At 38.6% G+C, this 23,345-nt stretch overlaps 1 protein-coding gene across 2 annotated transcripts in view; it reads right to left on the reverse strand.

The window, feature by feature from the left end:
* Positions 1-23,345, reverse strand: part of CCDC88C (coiled-coil domain containing 88C) — an 86,952-nt gene that overhangs the window by 13,705 nt on the left and 49,902 nt on the right. For both annotated transcript variants that reach the window (XM_048948800.1, XM_048948799.1), the window contains exons 11-22: positions 22,526-22,672; positions 20,924-21,068; positions 18,158-18,339; positions 14,725-14,862; positions 12,275-13,345; positions 10,309-10,436; positions 9,376-9,517; positions 7,732-7,920; positions 7,210-7,371; positions 5,930-6,207; positions 2,056-2,199; positions 70-256 (exon numbers count right to left, since the gene is read on the reverse strand). In XM_048948800.1, coding sequence (XP_048804757.1) covers positions 70-256; positions 2,056-2,199; positions 5,930-6,207; positions 7,210-7,371; positions 7,732-7,920; positions 9,376-9,517; positions 10,309-10,436; positions 12,275-13,345; positions 14,725-14,862; positions 18,158-18,339; positions 20,924-21,068; positions 22,526-22,672 — 2,913 coding nt within the window. The remainder of the gene's footprint in view (positions 1-69; positions 257-2,055; positions 2,200-5,929; positions 6,208-7,209; positions 7,372-7,731; positions 7,921-9,375; positions 9,518-10,308; positions 10,437-12,274; positions 13,346-14,724; positions 14,863-18,157; positions 18,340-20,923; positions 21,069-22,525; positions 22,673-23,345) is intronic.

Here is a 23,345-nt window from a genome sequence, read left to right on the forward strand (position 1 = left end):
ACCAGAAATTTCAAACAATGGATGCTCTCTTACACCAATCCAGCAGTGTACCTACTTATTGCTACTCACCTCACAGTGGTTATCCAGCTTGGTCAGAGAGATATCCATGGACTGGTGCTGTTCTTTCAGCTCATCATAGCGAGCCTGCCAACGGTTCAGCTCCAGCTGAGAGTTGTTCAAGGAAGTTTTCAGTTCTTTAGTGTGTGAATGCAGCCCTTCATATTCTGCCTTTAATTGGTTGTGCAAGAAATTCACCCTAAACATGAAAAAGCCAGCAGGCTTGTGAAGAACATTTCATACAAAGTGCCTCACATTCAAAGACTACATTTTAAGCATGCACCAAATCAAAAGTTAAGTTCTAATGACTACTGAAGACATTTTTATTCTTGTCACAAAAAAAAAAAAAAGTTACAATAGCATTATAAAATGTTTTTAATCTTCTGTTGGATTAGAAGAAAATAGACAACAAATAAATATGCTATTCCTCCATTGGGTAAGAAGCACATCATAAATTTCTGAGGCAGGATGTATTTAAGAGCATCTTGATATACAGGCAGCTCTATCTGGCATAAGAGTACTAACACAACTTTTGTTTTTGGTTTTTTTTTTTCCTGATGCATGAAATATAAGCATGTGTTATATGAACACAGATATGACATTGTAATGCTGTAAATGAGAATATGGCATTCCTTTGTACCTTTTGGTAAATCTAAAAATGCCTACTACTCACAAAGGCATAAAATTAAAGGAGCAGATAAATGAAAATGGTTACATTCTGTACTGCTGACAGACAGCTACGTTTTCCTCTCTTTCAGCACTGTAAATAACATTTTGCAACATATTTCCTTGTTCCTAGAGAAACTGGATTGAAACCAGAAGGCTCAAGGAAACAGTGTTTGCAGAGCTCAGCAGTGTATGAGAGTACATTAAACTCAGACAACATACAAAGCTTTTGTGATTGAACTGAAGGTGTAATGTTTAAACATGATTAAATCTAATGCTGTTTGAACTTGAAACCTTGGAGTCTTATTTGTAACAAACTTCTTTCTCAAAAGGCCTTTTAGCAGTGAGACTGAAGTGGTTCTAACAGTGAGAACTGAGCAGGAATTGTAGGATCATAGAATATCTCAAGTTGCAAGGGACCCACCATAAGGATCATCAAGTCCAAGCTCCAAAATGGACCATCCAAAAACTCAATTCTGAGAGCACTGTCCAGACACTTCTTGAACTTTGGCAGCTTGAGGCTGCCCTGGGGAGACTATTCTAGAGCCCAACCACTGTCTCAGTGAAGAATATGCCAATGCTTATCTTCAATGCCACCATGATCATTCTTCTGGGCTATAATCAGATCACCCCTCTCCAAAGATAGACCCTGAATACTCCAAATAAAAGCATACCACTTAACATCAGAAGGTCTAGGACAAATAGCTGCTCATTCCACTGTTGCATTACGTTACTTTTGGATGCTACCTCAACAATAGTTTGGTATGAGTTCACAGTCACACAGCGATCATATGAATCACTAACTCCATTATTAATAACAAGGATTAAGTTTTTTTAGACTACTAACAAATAGCAGCTTTTTTGGCTACAGAAAAGAAACAGCTACATTAACTTCCATAACTAAAGCACACTGTAAAAAAAGACACGATGAAGTTTTTCCTATGGGGAAAAAAAAATGAGTAGGGACCATTTCAAACAACTCTGGGAGCTTTGGGTACTTGTAGTCCTGCTTAAAGACAGGTGCTGGAAACAACTCAGTACAGAAAGATTTGTGAGCAGGATCACAGGTGGAGGCATATTTTTAACAAGCAGAAGTCCCAGAATGAGACCATATATGAAGCACCTTTTGTTTTGTTCACAGTATCCACAAAGCTGATAATCTGAAGTTAAACAAAATGAACAAATTACAAGACTGAACTGAGAAAAAAAATAACAGATGCATTAATGAAAGTATTTTGGAGCTAAAATTAATACAATGCAACAGAGAAAAAACATATTCTGCATCACTGACTTTTCAACAATTGTTACAAGAATTCAGTGAGGGAGCCATACCTGTCCAGTTCCTCCCTCAGCTTCTGATTTTCCCCAGCAGTTATTGCATTTGATCTCCTTTCTTCTTGCAGGACCTCTCTCTCAGTTTTTAGAGCTAGTTCCAACTCTTCCAGTTCTGCCTTCTGTTTCATTAAACTGTTATATCTACAAAAGGCAAATAGCATATTCTCAGCTTCCTTTTGTACTTTTTTCTTCATCTATTTTAAGATGTGTTAATAGGTGGTACCACAAACATCAGAAATTAGTGGTTACCTGTCTTTTTAGTTTTGTACAAATGTGTGTATTCAAAAATTTACCAAGGCTGAAGAATTCCACAGTATGCATGGAAACAGCTTTGCCCACAAATCTGCACGACTTTCATCTCCGGATCACTGAAGAATTGAGCTATGGAACAACTCCCCTGACAGGTGGCACAGCATGGATTAGGTGGGCTCAGCTTCCCTGGAGCTGCTAAGCTGCCTGCATTCAGGAAATACTGTGCAGAATATGAGGTGGATTGAGACCACTTTGTACAACTGCAAGCTGTGCACAGATTTTTTCCTGTTGTGACCACACACACACACACACAGAAAAAAAAAAGCAGAAGCCACTGGGGGCACTGGTGCAGTGGATGTCAAACTCACCAGCAGGTTTTTCTGTGACAATGATTATAGGATATTGCCCCAAAGTATCCCTGGCAGATGTACTTGCATCAGGCACAGAGAAGCATTGCTCCTGCATTTTTAAAACAGCAGCTGAGTGACAAAGTAGTGATAAAGCAGTGCCTGAACTGGAGCAAACAAGCATCATCTGCGCGTGTCTTACCTGCCACTGCTGACTCTCATCTCAGCAGAGCACAGTTACTCTGCAGCCACTAAATCTTCAAAACAAAAAAAATCAAAAGTAGCAGACAGCACCAAACACACTGACTCCTGCCAGCTTGTTCTTCTTTCAGGCTACCATTTTCTTCCTCCCAGGGTCAAATTATAGCCTGTCCCAAATTCCAGCCCAATTGAAGGGCCACACAGAAAATACCTGTCTCTCACACAAAAGCTACTCTTGACTATTCATTCGCAGTGGCAGCAGTGGAGTTTAATTAACCTTATTTATGTTCTTCATTCATTCAGCCCCAGGACATTTCAAATTCAATGTCTGTACGACAAATGGAAGAACCTGAAAGCAAAGAAAGGTTTCACATCCAGCTCCAAGAAGGATTTAAGAAAGACCATGTTCCAATCCAGAGCCTGAGAAGACAAACTGCACTGTCAGTCCCTTGGCAGAAATTACCCTGGCCACCTCTGTACAGCCTGTGTTGTGAATTCTTTTGCCATAACCCTATGATAGAACTCTGTTCATTTTTCTCCAAGCCATCTTTTTTAATGAGGGCTTCTCAGAGGGAAGCAGTATACTGGTACAGTTTTAACAGTCTGGCCCAGCTGTACATGCTTTCTTTGAACGTAAGAGCTGCCGTGGTTGGTCACAGATGCTTCCCAAGATACCAGGAGAAAGAAACAAGGGACCACCTGTGAAAGTGTAGCAATTCTGCAACTCTGGTGCCCAAATGAAAACCCCAAGCAAACATACCTGTATTCCAGATGCAGAACTGAGTATTTGAGCTAAATTTATGCAACCTGACAAGCTTTACCACCAGAAAAGGCATCCCTGCCTGTAGCCTACTCAACATACATGTTCATCCCATTTTAAGCACACAGAAAGTGTTTATTAAAGTTCTTACACATGCACATAAATCGCACTTCGGCTCTGACACAGTCCACTTCTCAACCTGAACAATCACATTTCTTTTCACTCCTTTTGCTAATTTGTCAGGAGAAATACTGCTGGTGGATGCTTGTAACTGAGAAAACTTTAAAAAGCACCCAGCTTTGCCCAGGTGTGGCAAAGAGAACATAATACTACAAATCACTGCAATATGTAACCTTGCACAGCAGGGATTCTGCTTTTCCAGCGAGATCAATTTTTTTTCCAGCATCTCTGTAGGATTACAGTCCTCTCCAGAGTCAGCCACAGAGAAAACCTCAAGCATCCGCCAATCAATTGTTGTTACTAAGTTATTACCTCCCCTTAGTAATGAGCAATATGTAAAGTAATCTTAAAAATGCAGGCAAAAGAGGTCCAGCCTTTCTGTGCCCACTGCAGAAGAAACTGCTATTAATGGTAAATGGTGCTAACTTACTAAAGACACTTTTCTTCCTAAATCGAACCCACATCTCTGTGGTTTACTGGGCCATGTCAGGCATTTTATTGCAGTTATACTCAACTCATTTTAAACCCACACTGCAGGGCTAAGACAATGCAGACACAGCTGAGGAAGGTTTCATTAAATTTGCTCAGGTTCAGAAAACATTTTGATTGTGTCAAATATGGCCCACATGTGTAACCTCAGTGACCTTGGCTGTACATGAAGGTAGGAGACCAAAAGCTAACTTAAGCTGCTTGTTTCTACTGGCAGTCAAATGGAGATACAGGCTGCCCGTGGACACACCACCTTGACAAGTCCCTTTGCTAGCTGACCTGCTGAAAAGAACACTACACTCTTAAAACTGCCAAAACCAACCTGCTTTGAGTACAAAGAAGGTTACCACCTGTCTCTCGCTGACAGTCATATCTCAGTAACAGAGTCAAAATGGTTAACATTTACTAAGGTGATTTGACCAGTTATCACTAGAGATAACCTTTTTTTGTTGGTTTTTTTTTTTCCAGTAAGCCACTCTTTCCCTTAAGTCAGGACTGTTTAATAGTTGGTACTCATCAATAAACAGTGCCTAACAAACTGCCCCTACACACTGCATTGTGATAATTTTAAGCAAAGCCTGTATCAAAGAGAATCATTAATCAGTCTGAGAGACTAGGTAAGCAGGAACAGTGTCTGTGTAATCATTTACAGCTCATTTAGTTGACATCCAAGCAGCTGAAGCAGCTGTCCTGTCACACAACCCATTTTAATCACAACAGGTTTACTACGATTCCTCTTACTTCCGTGTTTTATCACACTCTATTGCACACTATATTGCCAGATCTGCTGTCTTCAGGAAGAAGCTTAGCACCAGGCTTAAGTCCGTTCTGAAGGATCAACACTGACTTACTATGAACTCAACTTGTGTTCCTGCACAGAAACTGATTCTGAATACAGATATTCTGAGGAGAAAAAATAATTTTAAGAAGTATATAAAACGTATATATTTAATATTTTGAGGCAGAGTGGGATTTATGCAGTGCTACAGTATTTATTGTTCAATCCACAGACAACTGTCAGAAAAATGACTGTAACTAGTGTTAAATAATGAAGAGAACACTGATTTCACAATTCAGCTGCAGGGCCTGAAGCAGAAGTCTTAGATGGTAGATGAAAATAAATAATACATTATTATCTCAGGGCAAGCTCAATAGAGGTTCCTTCAGAGAGCCTCCCTTGTCACGAGCTCGAATTAACACAGTCTTCAATTATTTATACTGTTCACCAAGATACACATAATTAGATAATTATCCATTTGACTTATAGAAATCACCGTACAACTACAAAAGATACTACCTGCTAGAACTAGAAAAAACTTTTAAGGCAGAATGTTATTATAGCAAAGATCTTTAGTTGAAGTAAAGGGATTTAAGCTACTTCTGACAAAGCATCCCCAAGACCCAAACTCATGTATGCTAAACATCATCAGTCATCTGTGATCTGCCACCGTCAGGCCTGAAGTCTACAGCTTTGCATATATCCTCATCTTATCTCCTAATAATGGCAAGAATAAGAAAACACGTTTTCAAGGGAAAAAGTTACTCTAATAAAACAATAATTTCTGTTCACAACTGGAAGCCAACAATTAAGACTAAGACCATAGCATGAGCACATTCTAGCTCTCCTGTGCAGTGAACATACCTCTCCCCAAGACCTTTGTGTTCTAGATCCAGATTTTTGTGCAAGGTTTTCAGGCAGCTGTGCTGGTTTATTAGCAATTCATATTCTGTGGACTGACGTTCATGTAATGAAGCAAGGTGTTCGTGGTCTTGAAGCAATGATTCATATTCAGCTTTAAGCTGCTCCTTCTGCTTCAGTAGATTTTCATTTTCATTCTCCTTGGCTGTTTGCTGATTCTGGAGTAAAGCATTCTGGGCCATCAATGAAGCACTCTGGGAGTTGAGGGTTGAATTTTCTACCTAAAGTTTCTCAAATGAAAAGCAAGTGTTACTTACACCTACTGGTACATGCAATAGACATGTACTAGCAGAGTATACCAGCACACAGTTAATCAAGAACACATCATTTGCTTTGCAGACTTAAGATATTTATGGAAGCTTGGGCATCACATCCGTATTGCCATCAGTATCAGCATACACCATATTATACATGCACACACACACACCACCATGCTAGCAGTGGCCTGTTATGGACCAAGAGCCTGAAAATCCAGATAAACTAGAATATTTGCAACTGAGCTATATCTCTGACAATCACACACAAATGCTGAAGTTACTCCATGTTCATGTGCCTGTAAGTAAGAACTTCAGTTCAAAGTCAACAAAACCAACTGCATCACTGTGTACAGGGGCAGCAGTTCTCACAAGCCTGATTCCAAATCAAATCAAATTTTATGTTGTTTGCATACTTCAATTACAAGTGAGAACAAAGTATGGGGAACCAAAAATTCTGAGAACATGCAAGTTGAAAAGCTTAAATAAAAAAGAATTCACAATATAAAAACATGACAGCTAATCCAATGCTGACCTTCAAAACCGTGCTCTCTCAAATTAATACTTTTTTTTTTAAATTAGAAGCTACATTTAAAAGCATCTGCTTTCCACCAACAACTTAACATATTGTCTGAAGTCTAAGAACTGCCCTCAGAACCCATAGCTACAATGCCTCTTGGAGATGATAACTTTTGTCCCCTTCCCACTTCTTCCAAAGTCTTCTTCACAGATATGGCATTAACACGAAAACAGCATATATGCTTTTATTTTAGTACAGCTTCTGAAATAACATTTGTATTTTGCTGCATTGTTACCTTATTGTAGAAGTTTCTCTCTAAATAACAACATTCATAATAAAAATAAATCAGCTATAGAATCAATTTCCCTCCTAGCTTGGAGAAATTCAGGTCTCAATCTAAGCTCCACCTTCTGGTTACACCTTGCACATAAGAACAAGGTTATCCTGACCTGGAGTTTGGCTGTCTGTGTCTGCAGGGCAGTATTGTGTTCCTGAAGGAACATATTTTGCTTCTGTAGTGTCAGGATCTGATTGTTGAAAGAGACATTCTGTGTTTCCAAATGCTTCAGCTGTTCTTTAAGTAATTGCTTCTCAGTATGCAGGGCTGCATTCTGAAAGACAGATGGGATTGAAAGGGTGATAAGGAAGAAACAAAATGGCTGTTTTGATTGCCTGCAGTCCTATCAAGGATAAGAAGTAATTAGCGAAGATCATTCTGCAATCAAAGGGCAAAAGATATCTCTTTTCACAACTAAATCAAGGTATAACAGATGTTGATACCTGGATTCATCCCTAGAGACATGTCATTCAAGACATGGACTATGAGAAGTCCTATGAGATACCAGAAAAATTTGGTAGAATCAGGTGCTCCAGAAAACCCACCAGATTCTTCTAAGTTCAAAACCCAGGTCCCAGCAACCCACTCACGGTCACAAGAAAGTATGCAGGATAACAGGAAATAGAAAGCTTACATTTCTTTCCAATTCAATTGCCCTGTCTTTCAATTTCAGCAGCTCCATGGTAGCCTCTCGGTGTCCTGTGTCCAATTTCTCATTCATCTGGTGGTTGGGAATGAGCTTCTCTGTAGAATACTTCAGTGAATTCTGAGCTTGCTGCCCATCCTGCTGATTCTGCTTAAGTGCATCAAGGTCCTTCGTTATCTTCAAAACAAACAATGAAAAACCTTCACTGCTAATTCAACAGTGGGATTTTATATTAAAGAGATATATTAAGATTTTATCTTAAAAGAGAAGAAACGCATACCCTTTATTTAACTACAGGCATTTCAAAGGATTGAAGGACCATTATCTTCATTTCACAGGCAGAGAAACTAAGAAATAGACAGGTGGAGGAATCCATGTCTATTGGCTACCTGGTAAGGTGCCTTTTGACTCAAGCTCGCTGTCACCTAACAAGCAGCCTGTTCTTAGGTGGGAAGTTTAAAATGCATTGTTCTTCAGACTATGCTTTCATTAAATAAGACAGAAAAACAACACTGTGACAATGAAAAAAAAACCATTGGGAAATAGATCTGCAAGTAGTCCTTACCTTAAAAATTTCTGCCGTGGAACTCAGCCTAATAATTTTCCTGAAATGTGACCAAGTTGGGAGGGAATGTTGATCTGACAGAGGGGAGAAAGGCACTACAGAAGAACCTGGATAGACCAGATCGATGGTCCAAGGTAAACTGTATGAGTTTCAATGGGGCAAAGTGTCAGGTCCTGCATTTTGGTCACAACCACCTCAGACAATCCTATAGGCGTGGGAAGAAGTGGCTGGAAAGCTGCCTGACAGAAAGGGACCTTGGTGTACTGATGGCTGAACACGAGTCAGCAGCATGCCCAGGTGGTCCAGGAAGGCCAATGGCATCCTGGCTTGTATCGGGAATGGTGTGGTGAGCAGGACCAGGGAAGTCATCCTGCCCCTGTACTCGGCACTGGCGAGGCCCCATCTCAAGTACTGCGTTCACTTTTGGGCACCTCAATACAGAAAGGACATTGAGGTGCTGGAGCAGGTCCAAAGAAGTCTTGTGAAGGGCCTGGAGAATATGTCCTTCGAAGGGAGACTGAAGGAACTGCAGCTGTTTAGTGTGGGGAAGAGGAGGCTGAGGGGAGACGTTATTGCTCTCTTCAGATACCTGAAAGGTGACTGCAGCGAGAGCGGGGTTGGTCTCTTCTCACTGGTGACAGGACAAGAGGAAATGGCCTGAAGTTCCACTGCAGGAGGTTTAGGTTGGCATTCAGGAAAAACTTCTTTACAGAAAGGGTTGTTAAGCACTGGAAGAGGCCACCCAGGGAGGTGTTGAGTCACCATCCCTGGATGTGTTTAAATACCATTTGGATGTGGTGCTCAGGGACATGACTTAGCAGAGGGCTGTTAGAGTTAGGGTAGCATGGTCAGGCTGCGGTTGGACTTGATGATCTTGAATGTCTTTGCCAACCTGAACAATTCCATGATTCTACAATTCTGTGAAATTGGTGTCATTATACAGACTGCTACATGAGAAAAGTTAAGTCAGAAAAGTTTTTGCAAGGTGTATGAACGCAGTAGGAGAGAAAAGTACACACAACTTGTTCTTGCTCACTTTCAAAATGAATGTGCAGAACTACACTTACCATATTTAGATCATTTTGTAACTGCTGATTCAAGTTCAGGGTGTCTTTCACTTGAGCTTCCAGCACTGCAATCTCTTCCTCCTTCACAGCTAGTGTTGTTTTCAGTGCTGATTCAGTTTTGCTTTCCAGAATCTTGTATTTTCTGAAAGACAAGAGAAATGCTTTTCACTATCTGCCAATAAGAAACGAGAAACCATCCACATGGAAGACTTGGCCTAATTGTAAGATATATTATACATTTGCTTGTTCCTCTACTGCTGCAGATACCCCCAGTACATTATACCTGGGGAACAGGCTTTAAGAAAATTCTGTCAATTTTAATGAGGGTCACATAAGCATAATTCTATAGAAATATCTAACAACCATATGATTTTAAGGTTTTTTTTTCTGTTTTTACCATAATTACACAACAGATTTCTTCTCACATCTCTTTTTTACATATTTAACACAGAGAAAAATCTGCAATAAGCACTAAAGGCTCCTGAAAGGCGAGTTTGTTTCTCTAACTAGGTCTTACTAAGAGGCCTGTACACATTTCTTGTTAGGGTTTCTTTGTTCACAGCTGTGTGTTTATATTAACAGGTGGTTGGACCACCTATTAGTCATGACACACCTAATGGACGCTTAGACACTATTCTTACTTGTAAAGAATACCTAGAGGAACATACACAGTGGATCACAGAATAGCTATCTAGCTGCTCAACAAAAGGATTGACTGGTATGGACAGCGAAAATGGCACTTTCTCCTTCCTCCAAATAAAACTTGAAGTATACTGCCAAGCATAGAAAAACATGCTTAATGTGAGAAATATGGGTATGGAGAACTGAAGAGAGACAGATGAGAACCAAAATGAAAGGCAGAGGGCTTGAGAATTCAGCTGAGGAAAGGCCTTCAGAGTCAAAAGAATGATTAGAAGATCTCAGTTTCCTCACGTGTCATCATTGCCATTGTCATCCTGTAGCAGCAGCTCTTTGCTCAATCCTATCTTCTCCAGTTCCAGGCTCAGTTTGTCCAGCTCATTAGACAACTGTTGACTTCTCAGCTTCTCCAGAACCAAATCCTGTAACAGTACTAAATAATTAGCTGCTGTGCAAAGGATAGTGATAATTATCCAGCACAATAGATTTTTTTCAAGAACACTAAAAAAAAGTTGTGAGATAAAATCTCAGTCCCAAGAAGGTCAGTCTAAAATCTTCATCAGTGCCAGATGAGTGCAAAATTGAACTGATGGCTTTTATTTATAGCTTACTCAGAATAAATCTTAAAAACTCTTCTTTTGACCTTAGTCTTGCTCACTGTACTGATTTACTACCGCCAGCGCTGGAATCCTTCCCACTTGTCAAAAGAGGGGATGAGAGCAGGCCAGGAGACTCCTGCTTGCTGCCAGCATGATGGCTGTGTGCAGCTCAGGGCACTTGGCACCACCAGAGGGAGTTCCCACCTCTCTGAGCCCAAAAAGAAGTGAGGACAGCACCAGCCACATGTTTAAAAAGGACAAATCATTGTCGGTGCATTGTGAAGTTCAAATGTTCCTGACGCTCAAAATTTTCTGAATTGCAAACATACCATCGAAGACCTACATTGCTCATGTTTCTGCTCAAAAGTTTTCTTCAACAAGAAATGGAAAAAGCCCAAAATTACTGAAGCAAATCAAGAAAGAAAAAACAAACCTGAATACGAAACAGAAGAATAAATCCACAATAACAGACACTTTGTTAAACACATGTAGGTATTCAACAGTTCTGGATATGATAAATTTAGTCACATGTTTAAACAACCATGGAAAAAAATGTTAAGATCAATGCTCATCTATGGTTTGTAAACAAATCCCTTCTTCAACATACAGGAACTCTTCCACAGAAAGTAAATGGGAGAAGATATGTTTATGTATGAGCTGCATAACTAGAAGTCTGCAGCTGTTTGAGAACTGAAAGATTATAAAGGAGTCTTTTCAGAAATGCTATTATTTTATTTATTTGTATGGAAAGCAGAATAGAAGCAACTTGTTTCTGATAAATATTTTTCATCCAGAAAATTATACTACTGCTTCAAATAGTAAAATAAAACTAGATACGCAAATAAGTAATTGCTTACTGCATTAGCCACGCTGAACTTATTCATTTCACCAAGCTACTGTAACACTGACAGTTTTACTTTGAATGCTCTTTCACAGGAAATCCTGTTCCTGGCAGAACAGCAGCAGCTGGAGCAGGCAATAACAAAAAGCTGCAACAGCCTGATTCAGCTCACATGCCATTTCTAAGACTGCCAGGCTCTGGCACACACACAGTTGGTTTACCAATGTGGTAATGAAAATGGTGTATTTTTAAAGGATGACTACAGGCAAAAGCATGAATACTGCATGCTGCAGTGGATAGAGACACAGGAAGACATCACTGCTGATTATTAACAGTGCTGCTTACGACTCTTTCACTCTGTGTGGAATCTTATGGGGGAAAAACACTGCAGGAAGACCTAAAGAAAAGTTCAGTTCAGCTGTTACTGAAAGGGCCAAGTTGGTTACCTGGGATGATTCAGGTCCCAGAGAAGTCTGTTTTAGAATAGGGATGTTAGCATGTTCTGAACAAATGCGCTCATTTCCAGGCTTAACTGGAAACTTTCACGTAAGCAAACAATTTGGTAGTCAGAGACAGTATCAGCGATGTGGGGGCTGTGTTAAAACTCTACTATGTATTAAGAACATTTCATTGGGAGACACTCATTTGTGGTCACCGAGTTTTTGGAAGGTTGCACCTTTCAAGACTACACTATGCAGTGTTTCCCAGCAAGGCTGTGAAGATCTCTTATACAGTCATACACAGTCATAGGACAGATGGCTTCCTTTGCGACTTCACGGAGCTGTAATATAAAACAACATTGTATTATTATTTTTCTTACCTCTCTCAATGTAGCTAGTGTTCTTTTATCAATTGTAACTTGCTTTATGAGATCTTTGTTGTCCTTTTCAAATTCTTTCAGCTTATTAGATGAATCTCTGAACTGAGCTATTTCCTTTTCTAGTGTCTTGTTTTCTTTCTCAGCAACTGCCAACTTTACTGTACTATCGTCCAAAATAGCATCTTTCAGCTCCACTTGCTGCCAAAGCCGTTTTGTTTCTTTCTCCAGCACTTTTTTGTCCTTCTCAAGCTGAGATATTTCTTGTTCTAGGACTTTGTTCTCTTTTTCTAACCTTTCCAGACTTTTAGCAGAAATCTTCAGCTGCTCAAGGTTTCTCTGAAGGACTTGATTTTCACTCTCTGTTGCCTGTACTTCTTTTTCTAGATCCTGGATCTTTTTGTTGCTGTTCTCCAGCATTTGCTGAAGTCTCTGGTTTTCAGAGTTGATACTCTGATAACTTAGCTCCAGCCTTTCTGATTTCTTACTCAGAACTTTTAACATTTCCACATTCTTCCTTAAGTCCTCTTTTTCCCTCTCCAAATCTTTATTTTCTGCTTCTATTTGTGCCATTTTTGTGCTGGTAAATCTCATGGTCTCCACAACTCTTCTAAGCTCCAGGTTTTCTTCATCCAACTGCTTGTTGTCCCTTTCCAGGTCCCCAAGCCGGATGGAAACGTTCTGGAATGTGTCCAGGGATTTTCTGAGTTTCCTATTTTCCATTTCCAGATCCCAATTTTCCTGCTGAAGAACTTCAACTTTTTTTGTTACTGTTTTCATTGCTGTTGCCTTCTTTGTGAGCTGTTCATTCTCCTTCTCCAGCCGGTGGAGCTCTTTCTCCATTTCTTCCACTCTTTCCACTTTTTCTTTAACCTGGTCAAAATCCTTTTGCAACTGCTTCTTCTCAAATTCTAGCTTGTTGACTTTGGAACTAGTTTCTGTAACTGTTTCATGAAGGATCTTGTTCTCTTTTTCAATATCTTTCACTCTTGCCTCGCTGCTCACTTGAGATCTTTGTCTCAGGGATAAGACCACTTGATTCAGGTGATCATTTTCTTGTTTAAGGTCCTTTATCTATATTAAAAAAAAAAAAAACAACCCAAAAATAAGTCATGCAAGTGCTACACATTCACCATAATTTAGTTCTAAAGTATGCTTGTTAAAATTAAAAAAGCTGCTTATTAATAAAAACATCTATTTTACACAAGAAAAATTTCTGACCTAAACCAACAAGCCAAACTAATTAAAAAAATTGCTATCTCTGGTATCTTGGTACTCTTATGGACTGAAAAATGGCGCTGTATTCTTTCTACTAGGAAAGGTCTAAGCAGGGAGATAAAGGAGACAAAAGGCCTTCAGAGAACACCTTGAAGAGGATGATTTGTTATCAATCAGGTGTTGTCTTTTTGTTTAGGTTTACATTCCTGTCTTTGTGATCTGAAGACCCACTTTAGAAACCCTGAAAGTATGGAAAATTTGTAGTAGTTATGTATCTCATTACACTTTCAGTAAAAGCAGTACATTTATGTAACTGGCTGAATTCCAGCTGAAGAAATCACAATTTAGACAGCAATTTGCAAATCTTATCTAAAAAACATCCACAAAAATTAAAAAGGACTTGGGCCTGAAAGATCAGAATCTGCCCCCTTCTGGTGACTGATAACGCTGTTGTTTTCACTTCTTGCTCTACCTGTGAATCATTAGCTGTTAACACAATAAATCCACAAGCAATCTAACTGAAACTCATGGCTTTGGTGGAAAAGTGCAATTTCCCAGGCAGAAGCCTGCAGAAGATTCCTTCAAGATGAAAAGCAGTACATAAATAAGGCAGTTTGTTATTTAACCTTCATTCCACAAAACTTGGAACAAATTCTAATACAAAAATATACACCCTGCCTTTCAATGATGTACTTATGTATTTTCATCATTAGTCTACTTAATACAGATGACATTTGGCATGAGCCTGTAACAGAGTTGCTTCAAAGCACTGCATTTAAGCATTTTAGAGCTGAAAGACACTCAAACTATCAAACTAGAGGATGTAAGTGCTTTCTCAGCATATTTTAAAATAGACTAAGAGGTTGAATAAAATTAAATAAAGTCAAGACATCCAGCTGGCAGAAGACCAATCTTCTGCAACAATATGTAGTTTTATCTGCATATCCTAAAGCCAGTCAGCGCCCATTTAGTAAAGTTCAGACCTTTTTTCCTTGAAGAAGGAAGATTCATTCTTACAACAGCCTGAAGATGTCCTTACGGCAACAGGAGAAGCAGTAGCTAGCCAAACTTGTTGGGCTTTTTTTTTTGCTTTTACCTATATTTGAACAAGTTAAATTTATGTATAATAGCTCTCAAATGCCCTGTATCCCTGAGAGAACCAAACATTCTAAATGGCATCAGTAAATTCCCACAATTGAGCATACGCTTTTAGATTACATTTGTGAAGTCTGTACCTGTCTGTCTTTGTCAGCTTTCAGAGTCTCCATGACAACTTGTAACTGTTCTTTCTCTTTTATCAACTCTTCACTCAAGGTCTCCAGATCTTGATTACTTTGCTTCTCTTTTTCAATTTGATTTTGCAACTTTTCGATCTGTGTGGAGAAAACACAGCAAAACACATCAGCCACACCTTGATATGGTGACAGTCCACACTTAAAAGTATTCTGAACAACCAAGGAGAATGAGATGAGGACTATGGCTGCAGGATATAATCCTTCCCTTCCTGAAGTGCAGTTTGAAGAAGGAGTTGCATTTTCTCATAGTGCTTATTAGAATAAGGCACACAGTGATGAAAAATGATTCACCAGCCTCAGTGTCATTTTGCTTCTGTCAGTGGCTACAATTTCTGATGCTCACTTTTCTGAGGGACGCGTTTCCTACTCTCTCCATCGCTGAAGGCCTCACTTAACCAGCAAATACCGAGAAGGTTCTTAAAACAGTTCAGTGAGCAAAAGAATTTTAAAATGTGATGAACAGAGGAAAATTGGTTTCCAAGTTTACCTTCCCTCTCCCTCTGGTATGTTGGTCCTCTGTTTTCCCAGCAGGTGACTATTCGGCACTTCAGTGATTTGTGAACAAGAGCCCAGTCCTACAGTGAATGATGTCTTCTTACTACTCCCTTTTGAAAGCTGTACTAATAATGAACTGAGCACTGTAAAGCAGCAGCAAGAGCTGAGAGCCAGAGATTCAAAGAGCCAGGATCTCCAGTTCAGGAAACATTCCTTTTTATCCTTCTAAAGTACTGTGAAACCCTACAGCTTAATTTTCTATGGTGGTATTATGAACTTTGCCAACAGTGAAAATGTCAATGAGAATGTTATTAACAATAATTCTTATAAGTGGGAAATAGCCAGAGGCTGGGCTCTGCCTGTATCAACATCTGCCTCATTACAGGAAGTGTTTAAACAAGCAGGGGCTGCCCAGATGGGAGATAAGAAGGGCTTAACATTTAGAAATGTGACCATGTTTAGGATCATTGGTCTCGAAGAAGCTGTTCAGAAAAGACTGGAACACAAGTTCAGTAACTCAGTAATAGCTAGTCTTCATTAGCACTTCTGAGAGCACTGGAGGCAAGTAAGAAATTACTGTTTACAAGTTGTTCCATTCCAAGAAGTTCAGAATGCAGGGAGAACAGGCACTTACTGATGCTACTAGACTGTGCCTGAGAGTTTTCTATAATTAGCTCCCCTCAGAGAAAAGAAGAAAAAGATGTACAGGACTTTTCCTTCACACCACCCCCTCTTGTGCTACCTAAATAACCCCATTCTGGTTAGGTGATCTTTCCCAGCAGCAGATCAGTAGACAGCCAAGCATACTCTGGTCAAAATTCTTGGTAACTCTCAGCCAGTGGATGATAGTGAAATGACTTTACCATGGGTATCACAATTTCTTTTTTTTTTTGTTTTTAAAATCACACAAAAAGTTGAGAGAAAAACACTTTTCTATCTCTTGTTCTTTGTATGCGTCTTTAACTGCCCTTCAGAATTGTTGCTCTCACCTCTTCGTACTGCAGTAACCACTCTGTAATTAACCGCAGATACTTCCTCTGCTGACAATCATATCCTCTCAGTAAGAGGACATGTGCAAGAGAAATACAAAAGTATGTTTGAGGAAGAAAAGGTTAAAAAAAAAAAAAAAATCAAACGCAACCACTGCAAATGAGGATTATTTTATATGGAGAGCATCAGGCCTCCATATGCTGGAAGACAACTGAGTGTCTCCTCAAACTATAGAATGCTGCTATGTTTTTTTTTCCAGATCTTCCTGAACAGGAGATGTGCAGTAAGTCAGCAACTCCCATCATGCTCTGTGTTTCTCTGATGGAGCTCAATTTACACCTTTCCACACGCTTCAGCTGCTCTTGAAAGCAGTATTTTTAACTGCCATTTTCTCTCATTGGTCTACAGTGGTCCCTTCATACCACACAATCATTCCCCACTATTGGCTATTATCTTATTTAACTACTAAACCTGTAGGTGAGCCCACCATGTCAGCACATTCAACCATTGCTGAAAACATCAGACTAATGCTGGGATCACAGCTGCCAGCACCAATACAGTGCCATAACTGGAGATGCCCACAGGAATGTGCCTGTGGCACAGCCAAAGATTGACCACAGTTGTTCAAATGACTCAAACTGCTGTACACCACAGGTATCTGCTGAGCGCTCTGTATTTCTTGATCTCAAATTTTAAGCATGTAAATTATGAGCTACAGTGAATTAGTCATACTCAAAGGGTCATAAAAGTGTGCATGGAAGGAAGAGTAAGCTGAACTGAAATTTTTCCATTTTCTTTGCACACAGAAGAAACCCAAGAAGCAGAACTAGTCTCTCAACTTGACAGCAAAGGAATCCCTGCAGAAGATGGAGCAATCCATTGACAGATCTCAGTTCTCCCTGGCTGATAGGTATGATCCAGTAATTTATGACCAGTATTTCACATAAAAACTCTTCCTCACCTTGCCCTTCAAAGCATTCAGTTACCCCATATGTAGGCCAGAGGACTCCTTGTATTAGTGTTGCACACAGGTTATAGCAGCAGTGGGAAAGATAGAAAAAGAGTCTGTTCTCTAGATGATTTATCAAAGGTGGGAATATGGAAAAAAAAAAGAAAAGACAGGGAAATTTTTTTTTTTTTTTATATTCAGACTAGCAAACATTCTCTTTCCCCATTTGGCTCAACTCATCAGAGTTCAGAATAGCCAGACAAAAATGGATGTATTAGTTGGAGATGAATGGACCACTACGTTTCACACATATGCTGAGCTGGCATTTGAGCTAAATGAACTAACAGTTAATAATACAGTATAATATAGACAAATACATGTAAGAAGTGATGGCATGTTTGCTACCTGGGATTAAAAGAAAACAGATATTTGCAGGGAAGAAGATATTACAGAATACCTAAGGGCCAAAAGGACAAATTTATGAGCTGATCCAGGACTACGGACAGCAAAGAAAAATATACTAAGCTGACTTAAATTTTGTTTTATTTGACTTACATGAAAATATTAAAACTTTCAAATGAACAAGAAATTTCAAAAGAGCTGTGGTGTCCTCACCTGGTAGACCAACTATTACTGACAGCCAGAAGACGACAAAAAGGGACAAAATCAACAGCACAATCTATTGGCAAATGAGCACTGAAAGGCTGCTTTTATGAAACAGTCACTTTTGCTTGGAATGATGTACTCAAGCAGATGGTAAAGCAGAAGGCAATAGAATACACTACTGTCAGAACAAGATTAACTAGAAGGGGCCAGAAACATGCCCAGTCTTACGGAGAGTATCAGCGAATCCCTCATCGTTCAGGAATGCTGTAAAGGCCTGCACACACTGTGCCCAAAAACTGAAGAGCTCTGTTTGTTTCTGTAAGTAAGGATTACCTTTTTGCTAAGCTGCTGATTTTCCTTTTCCAGTTCCACAAACTTTAGGCTGCTCTCTCTGGAGGTCAAGGAGGCATCTCTCAGCTCCTGGATTGTGTTCTGCAAGCTCTGATTATCCTTCTCCAACTTCAGTATGCGACTTGAAGCACATTCATTCAGCTCAAACACAAAGGACTTCCTAGCTGTTGAAACAAGAACATTGGAAGATGGCTCTGATCAATTGATCAGTATCTTCCTTTCTAGGTCCTTAAGGTTTACTTTTACTCAGACAATCATAGTCAAACCCTTATCATTACAGATTGACTGTTAAGTAAACACTTTGTATACATTAGAATTAACTTCTATAGATGATAATCAATAAATTTAATAAACAGGGAAGTACCTGAACAGATAAACATTTTCAAAGCTACTTGGTTCCTAAACTCTCCTAAAGTTGCTTTACTTATGCTAGTAATGAAATTTATATTAATAGCAGAGTATGCTTTGATACTCTTTTATACTTGTATCAGAGGAAATAAATCAAGCCAGAAAATAAAAAAATGAAAAGTGTTTGTGAAAACATCAAGATGATGCAGACAATGAAAGTTCAGGTATTCAATCATGTTTAGTCATGGGAAAAAAACCTGAGTTCGAAGCTCACCTTCACAGCTAACTTAGAGAATATGCTGAATCAGGGAGAATATTTTCCTACTGGATACACATGCACAGGGGAGCCATCAGAAAGTGGATCAGAGAATTTTCTTCAGTTGAAGTCTTGGAACTAACAACATTTTCCCAAGTTTCACTGCAGATTTTACTTTGAATGTTTGGAGATCCTAAGTCTCATGACTTCTTTGCCTAAAACTGCAATAAAATCTGCATTGCTCTGTTCATTTCTCTACTAAGCAACTGAATAATTAAAGTAGTAATACTCTGTTCCACATGGAATAATTGCTACCCTTCACCACAAAATTACATTTAATATGAAATTGACTTTTAGCGTTGTCCTCAAGTCTCAGAAAATTATTAACTCCTGCTAAATAAGCAGCACTGTTGCATAAAGCACACTGAGCACTTTATAACAGGCAAGTTTCTGAAACCGTTAAAATCCCATCTGTGCTTTTGATAGAGCATCACCTGGTGTTTAATTCAGTTCAATGTTGTCCTGAAACAAAACCCATCTAAATGAGTTTTCCATTTAAAAAAAATATATATATTTAAAAAATATATATATATTTTAGAATCTAAATATTAGATTCCTAATTAACAGGTAAAATCTTTAACTTTCCTCCTCCCTTGCAGACTCTACTTCAAATCCAACAGGAGGTTTTCCAGAAGAGCTCTGCAAACTGACTCCTATCTTTACATGATAGCTGTATTCAGGATAGCCACGTGCACTGAGGAGGAACTTCTTAAAGAGAATCTCTGGAAGAATACAACACTGCTGGGAAAAAATTTTTGGTTTTTGTTTGCTCTTGGTTTTTTTTTTTGGTTTTTTTTTTTTTTTAAATCACCCTTTCTTCACTTATTTTTTCCAATACAAAAGATTACTGATTACCAATGTTCTCAGCTCTGCTTACTTGCCTTTTCTTCAGGTAATAGGAGAAGTTCTGGAATTCTACTGCTAGAAAAACCGAAGAACAAAACTAGCATTGTTTCTTCTACTACATCATTAAATAAAGCAAATGAGAAAGAGGCCAAAAGCAGCTATTTGAAACAAGCAAAAAAATCAGAAAGTTTTACATTTTCCTGGAAAAAAGTTCAACAAAATTCCCAAGTTTTGAGGCAACAGTGCTTCTCCCCTATTTCACTAAGCAATATCCTTGATTACAAATAAGGAGGAATTCATTTCTAAGAATGAGGTGAACTTGCTTTGCATGATTATTTATTGACAGCAACAATTAATTAGATACTAATCATAAAAAAATAATTCAGATTTCTTTTAGAAAACAAAATCATTCTTCTAAATAGCTTTACTGAAAACAGACCATCTGCTTGCTCAAATTTATGCCTTTGTCTTCAGTTAAATTATTCCTGGTACACAGATGCAAACATACAAGTCTTAGCAGAATCAGGTGAGTAAATCAATACAATCTGCACACCAAACACCATGAAATATCCTGTATTTCCCAAGTTCTCTATAACACTGCTGTTTAGGCTGGTATTATAAACAGAATAGATGTTAGACACAGCAAACAGTGATAAAACCTGACTAGCAAAGGGAGCATTAGTTATGTTTGTGGTGGTTATGGAAATCAAATCAACCATTCCAAAAAAATAATCAGCCAGTTATTCTACCCATACACATTTTTCAGTATCTAGTAAAAATAAATGACTTCAGCATACACTACTTCCTGGGATTTAAAGACTAGCTAACTGTCTGCACTAATTGTATTGAAGAATACTAAAGATCACAGACTCCTCCCCGCCATTCAGTCAGAAGTATTTCCTATTCAGTGTGACATTTCTGCTGTGTCATTTACAAAGCTTTCTTTTTTGTTTTTTTTTTTATTTAAACTCATCACTTTACTTAGAGTCACTCTTTCAGTGACAACCAACATAAAAAGCAAACATTTAAACAATTTCATAAGGAACAGAAGTTCGAAGGAATACATTTTAGCAGTTCCCAGAAACTAAGTTCAAAGTCAGATGGCTCAGGAAGGGAAATTCTCCAAATGAACTTCCTAAGCTTGAACTCTTCTGTTCCCTTTGCAGTCAAGTGACCTGTGTACTTTTTCAGCGACCACAAACAGAAATACAACACCAGCAACCCCAACTGGTACTCACTATCAGCAAGATCTGTGCTTTTAGACAGTTGTTCCAGTTCCCAGCCCAGGTGCGCAGATTCATTCATGCTCTGTTTCTGTGCAATCTCCAAGACCATATTCTCCTCCAGAAGCTCTTCAATTCTCTTTTTGTCCGTGTCTCGATCCTGTGCAAGGTGTAGGAATGGAAAAAAAAAAAGTATGCAGATGATCTCAGATTGTTCTGTCAGCTGAACTGCTACTAAATGGAGCAATATACACTGAGGGCAGAAAAGCCTCACTGAATAGTGTGAGCCTTTTTATTAAAATAAATGCACAGTTTTAAATAATTGTTGTAGCCAACAGTTATAGATAAGTCCATTATGTATTTGAAATGAAAGTAACTGGAAGGAAAAGATGCTCAGTGGTAACATGGCCAGTACAAGCCAAGACTGGTAAGGCTGCCTAAATTCAAGGTGTCTCCTGAGCTGATGTGGCTCTGGGCAGCCTGGTCTAGTGGCTGGTGAGCCTGCACATAGCAGGGGGCTTGAAACTAGATGATCATTGTGGTCCTTTTTCAACCCAGGCCATTCTGTGATTCTATAATTCTATGATCATATACTGACTCTTTGGAAACATTGCAGAAATAATCTTGAATACCAGTAGTGAGCTTCTTTAACTCGTGTCATATGGATTAGCAAGTAGGTATCTGCCCCATAACTTGGGGGGGGGGGGGGGGGGGGGGGGGGGGGAAGTTCAATCATCCAAAAAACAAATCCAGAGAAGGAGGCTACCACAGCTTCTGCAAATCACTTTGGTCATTTACATTTGTGAGAGACGAAGCAAAGATTCAAAACAGCATTAGTCAAAAATTCTAAAATCCACCCTGAAAAAGCAACATGCAAAATAACCATATGGAATAACTACGGAAGTGCTGAAGCACCATGTTATCCTTTATTTTTAAGTCTTTAAACATAACTCCCCACTGCACCCTCAAAGTTCTTGTTTCCAATGCATCCCATTTTTATACAGTTAAATGCAGAAGAATTCAAAACAAAGTTGCAAGAGGATGACTGTTGAGTAAAACACAAGAGATGAAAGAAAATTTATTAGTAGTAGAAGAATTATAAAATTCAGTGTTTCTTTTTGTTTGCAGACAAAAATCTGCCACTTCTTAAATCTCCTAGTCTATGAAGCAATTAGCCATCTCTGGTTTACCCAATGCTAAAAGTTTGGAACTGTGGCTTTTACAGTAGTGACGAATACTTCAAGTCACTATAATGGTTGTGGGCTTTGTTTCTAGCAAAAAAAAAATTCATTTACTGCAGTAGATTTCCTTTCATGTATCTAAGGGATTTCTACTTAAGTGACAGATATTAACATCTCTATTGTCAGTATGCATGAAAGCACCTCCCATAAAATTAAGTTTGTCCATCTATCTCATACAGTGGCACTGGCAATAAACTACTCATGTTGTGAAAGTATTTTAAGAATCTGTGTACATCAAGTTCAAACTAAAGACATCTTTAAAAGCACTGCTGATTTATCTACCTGCCGCAGGTTTTTGTGACATCAATTTATGTGACAGCATAAAAACAGAATGCAGTAAAAAAAAAAAAGGTGTAATGAGAAAGAGAGGGCATACCAGCTCCACATCATGAAGTTTGGATTTCAACTGCAAATTCTCCTTCTCTATCTCATGCAACTTATCAACACGAGCTCTTGCCATCGTCAGCTGTTCTTCCAACATCGCCTTTGTTTCAATCAATATGATGTTATCTTCTCTTAACTCCTAGAGAGGAAAAAAATAATGTTAACTTCTCTCAGTAAAGTGACTTTTCAAAGGCCAAATCACTTTCATACAGCAATGTTGTAAAAAAAAAGAAAAAAATTGTCAATCTGACATTTAACAGGAAATGATTCCATGTTTAATTATCTCAGATTCACTAATGAAAGTAAATGCAATTATTTCCTTGTTTTTTCCTGAATTTTAGACATTTAATAGATTTTTCTTCATACAGAGCTAGATCAAAAAGACAAAAAACATAAAATAAACATGAGCATTAATGGCACAAGTCATGCCACTGATCCATTAAAGTTTCTGAATCTGTTTTTACCAAGTAAAAATTAACTTACTCTACAGCAGCCACAGCTTTGGAAACCAAAGTTAATTATACAGCACTCTTGCAAAGCAGTACATGAAGCTCTATGCACTTAAGTATCTAATCTCCAGAAATACAAGATGCTCAAAGCATGAAGTCTGGCTATGTATTCCTGCTCATGTTTGACACAGTTATTAAATTATGTGTTATTTCAAGTTATAATATCTCCCTGTTAGCTTTTACCTTTAGGTAAGTTTTCAATCATAGATATAATTTTCTATGGAAGGAATATACCAGCATTTAAACAGATTATAAAGATATAGGAAGGATTTTAGCCCAGGACAGTTACAACGGGGTAAGAGG

The sequence above is a fragment of the Lagopus muta genome, chromosome 6 (genome assembly GCF_023343835.1).
Source record: "Lagopus muta isolate bLagMut1 chromosome 6, bLagMut1 primary, whole genome shotgun sequence".
NCBI lineage: Eukaryota > Metazoa > Chordata > Aves > Galliformes > Phasianidae > Lagopus > Lagopus muta.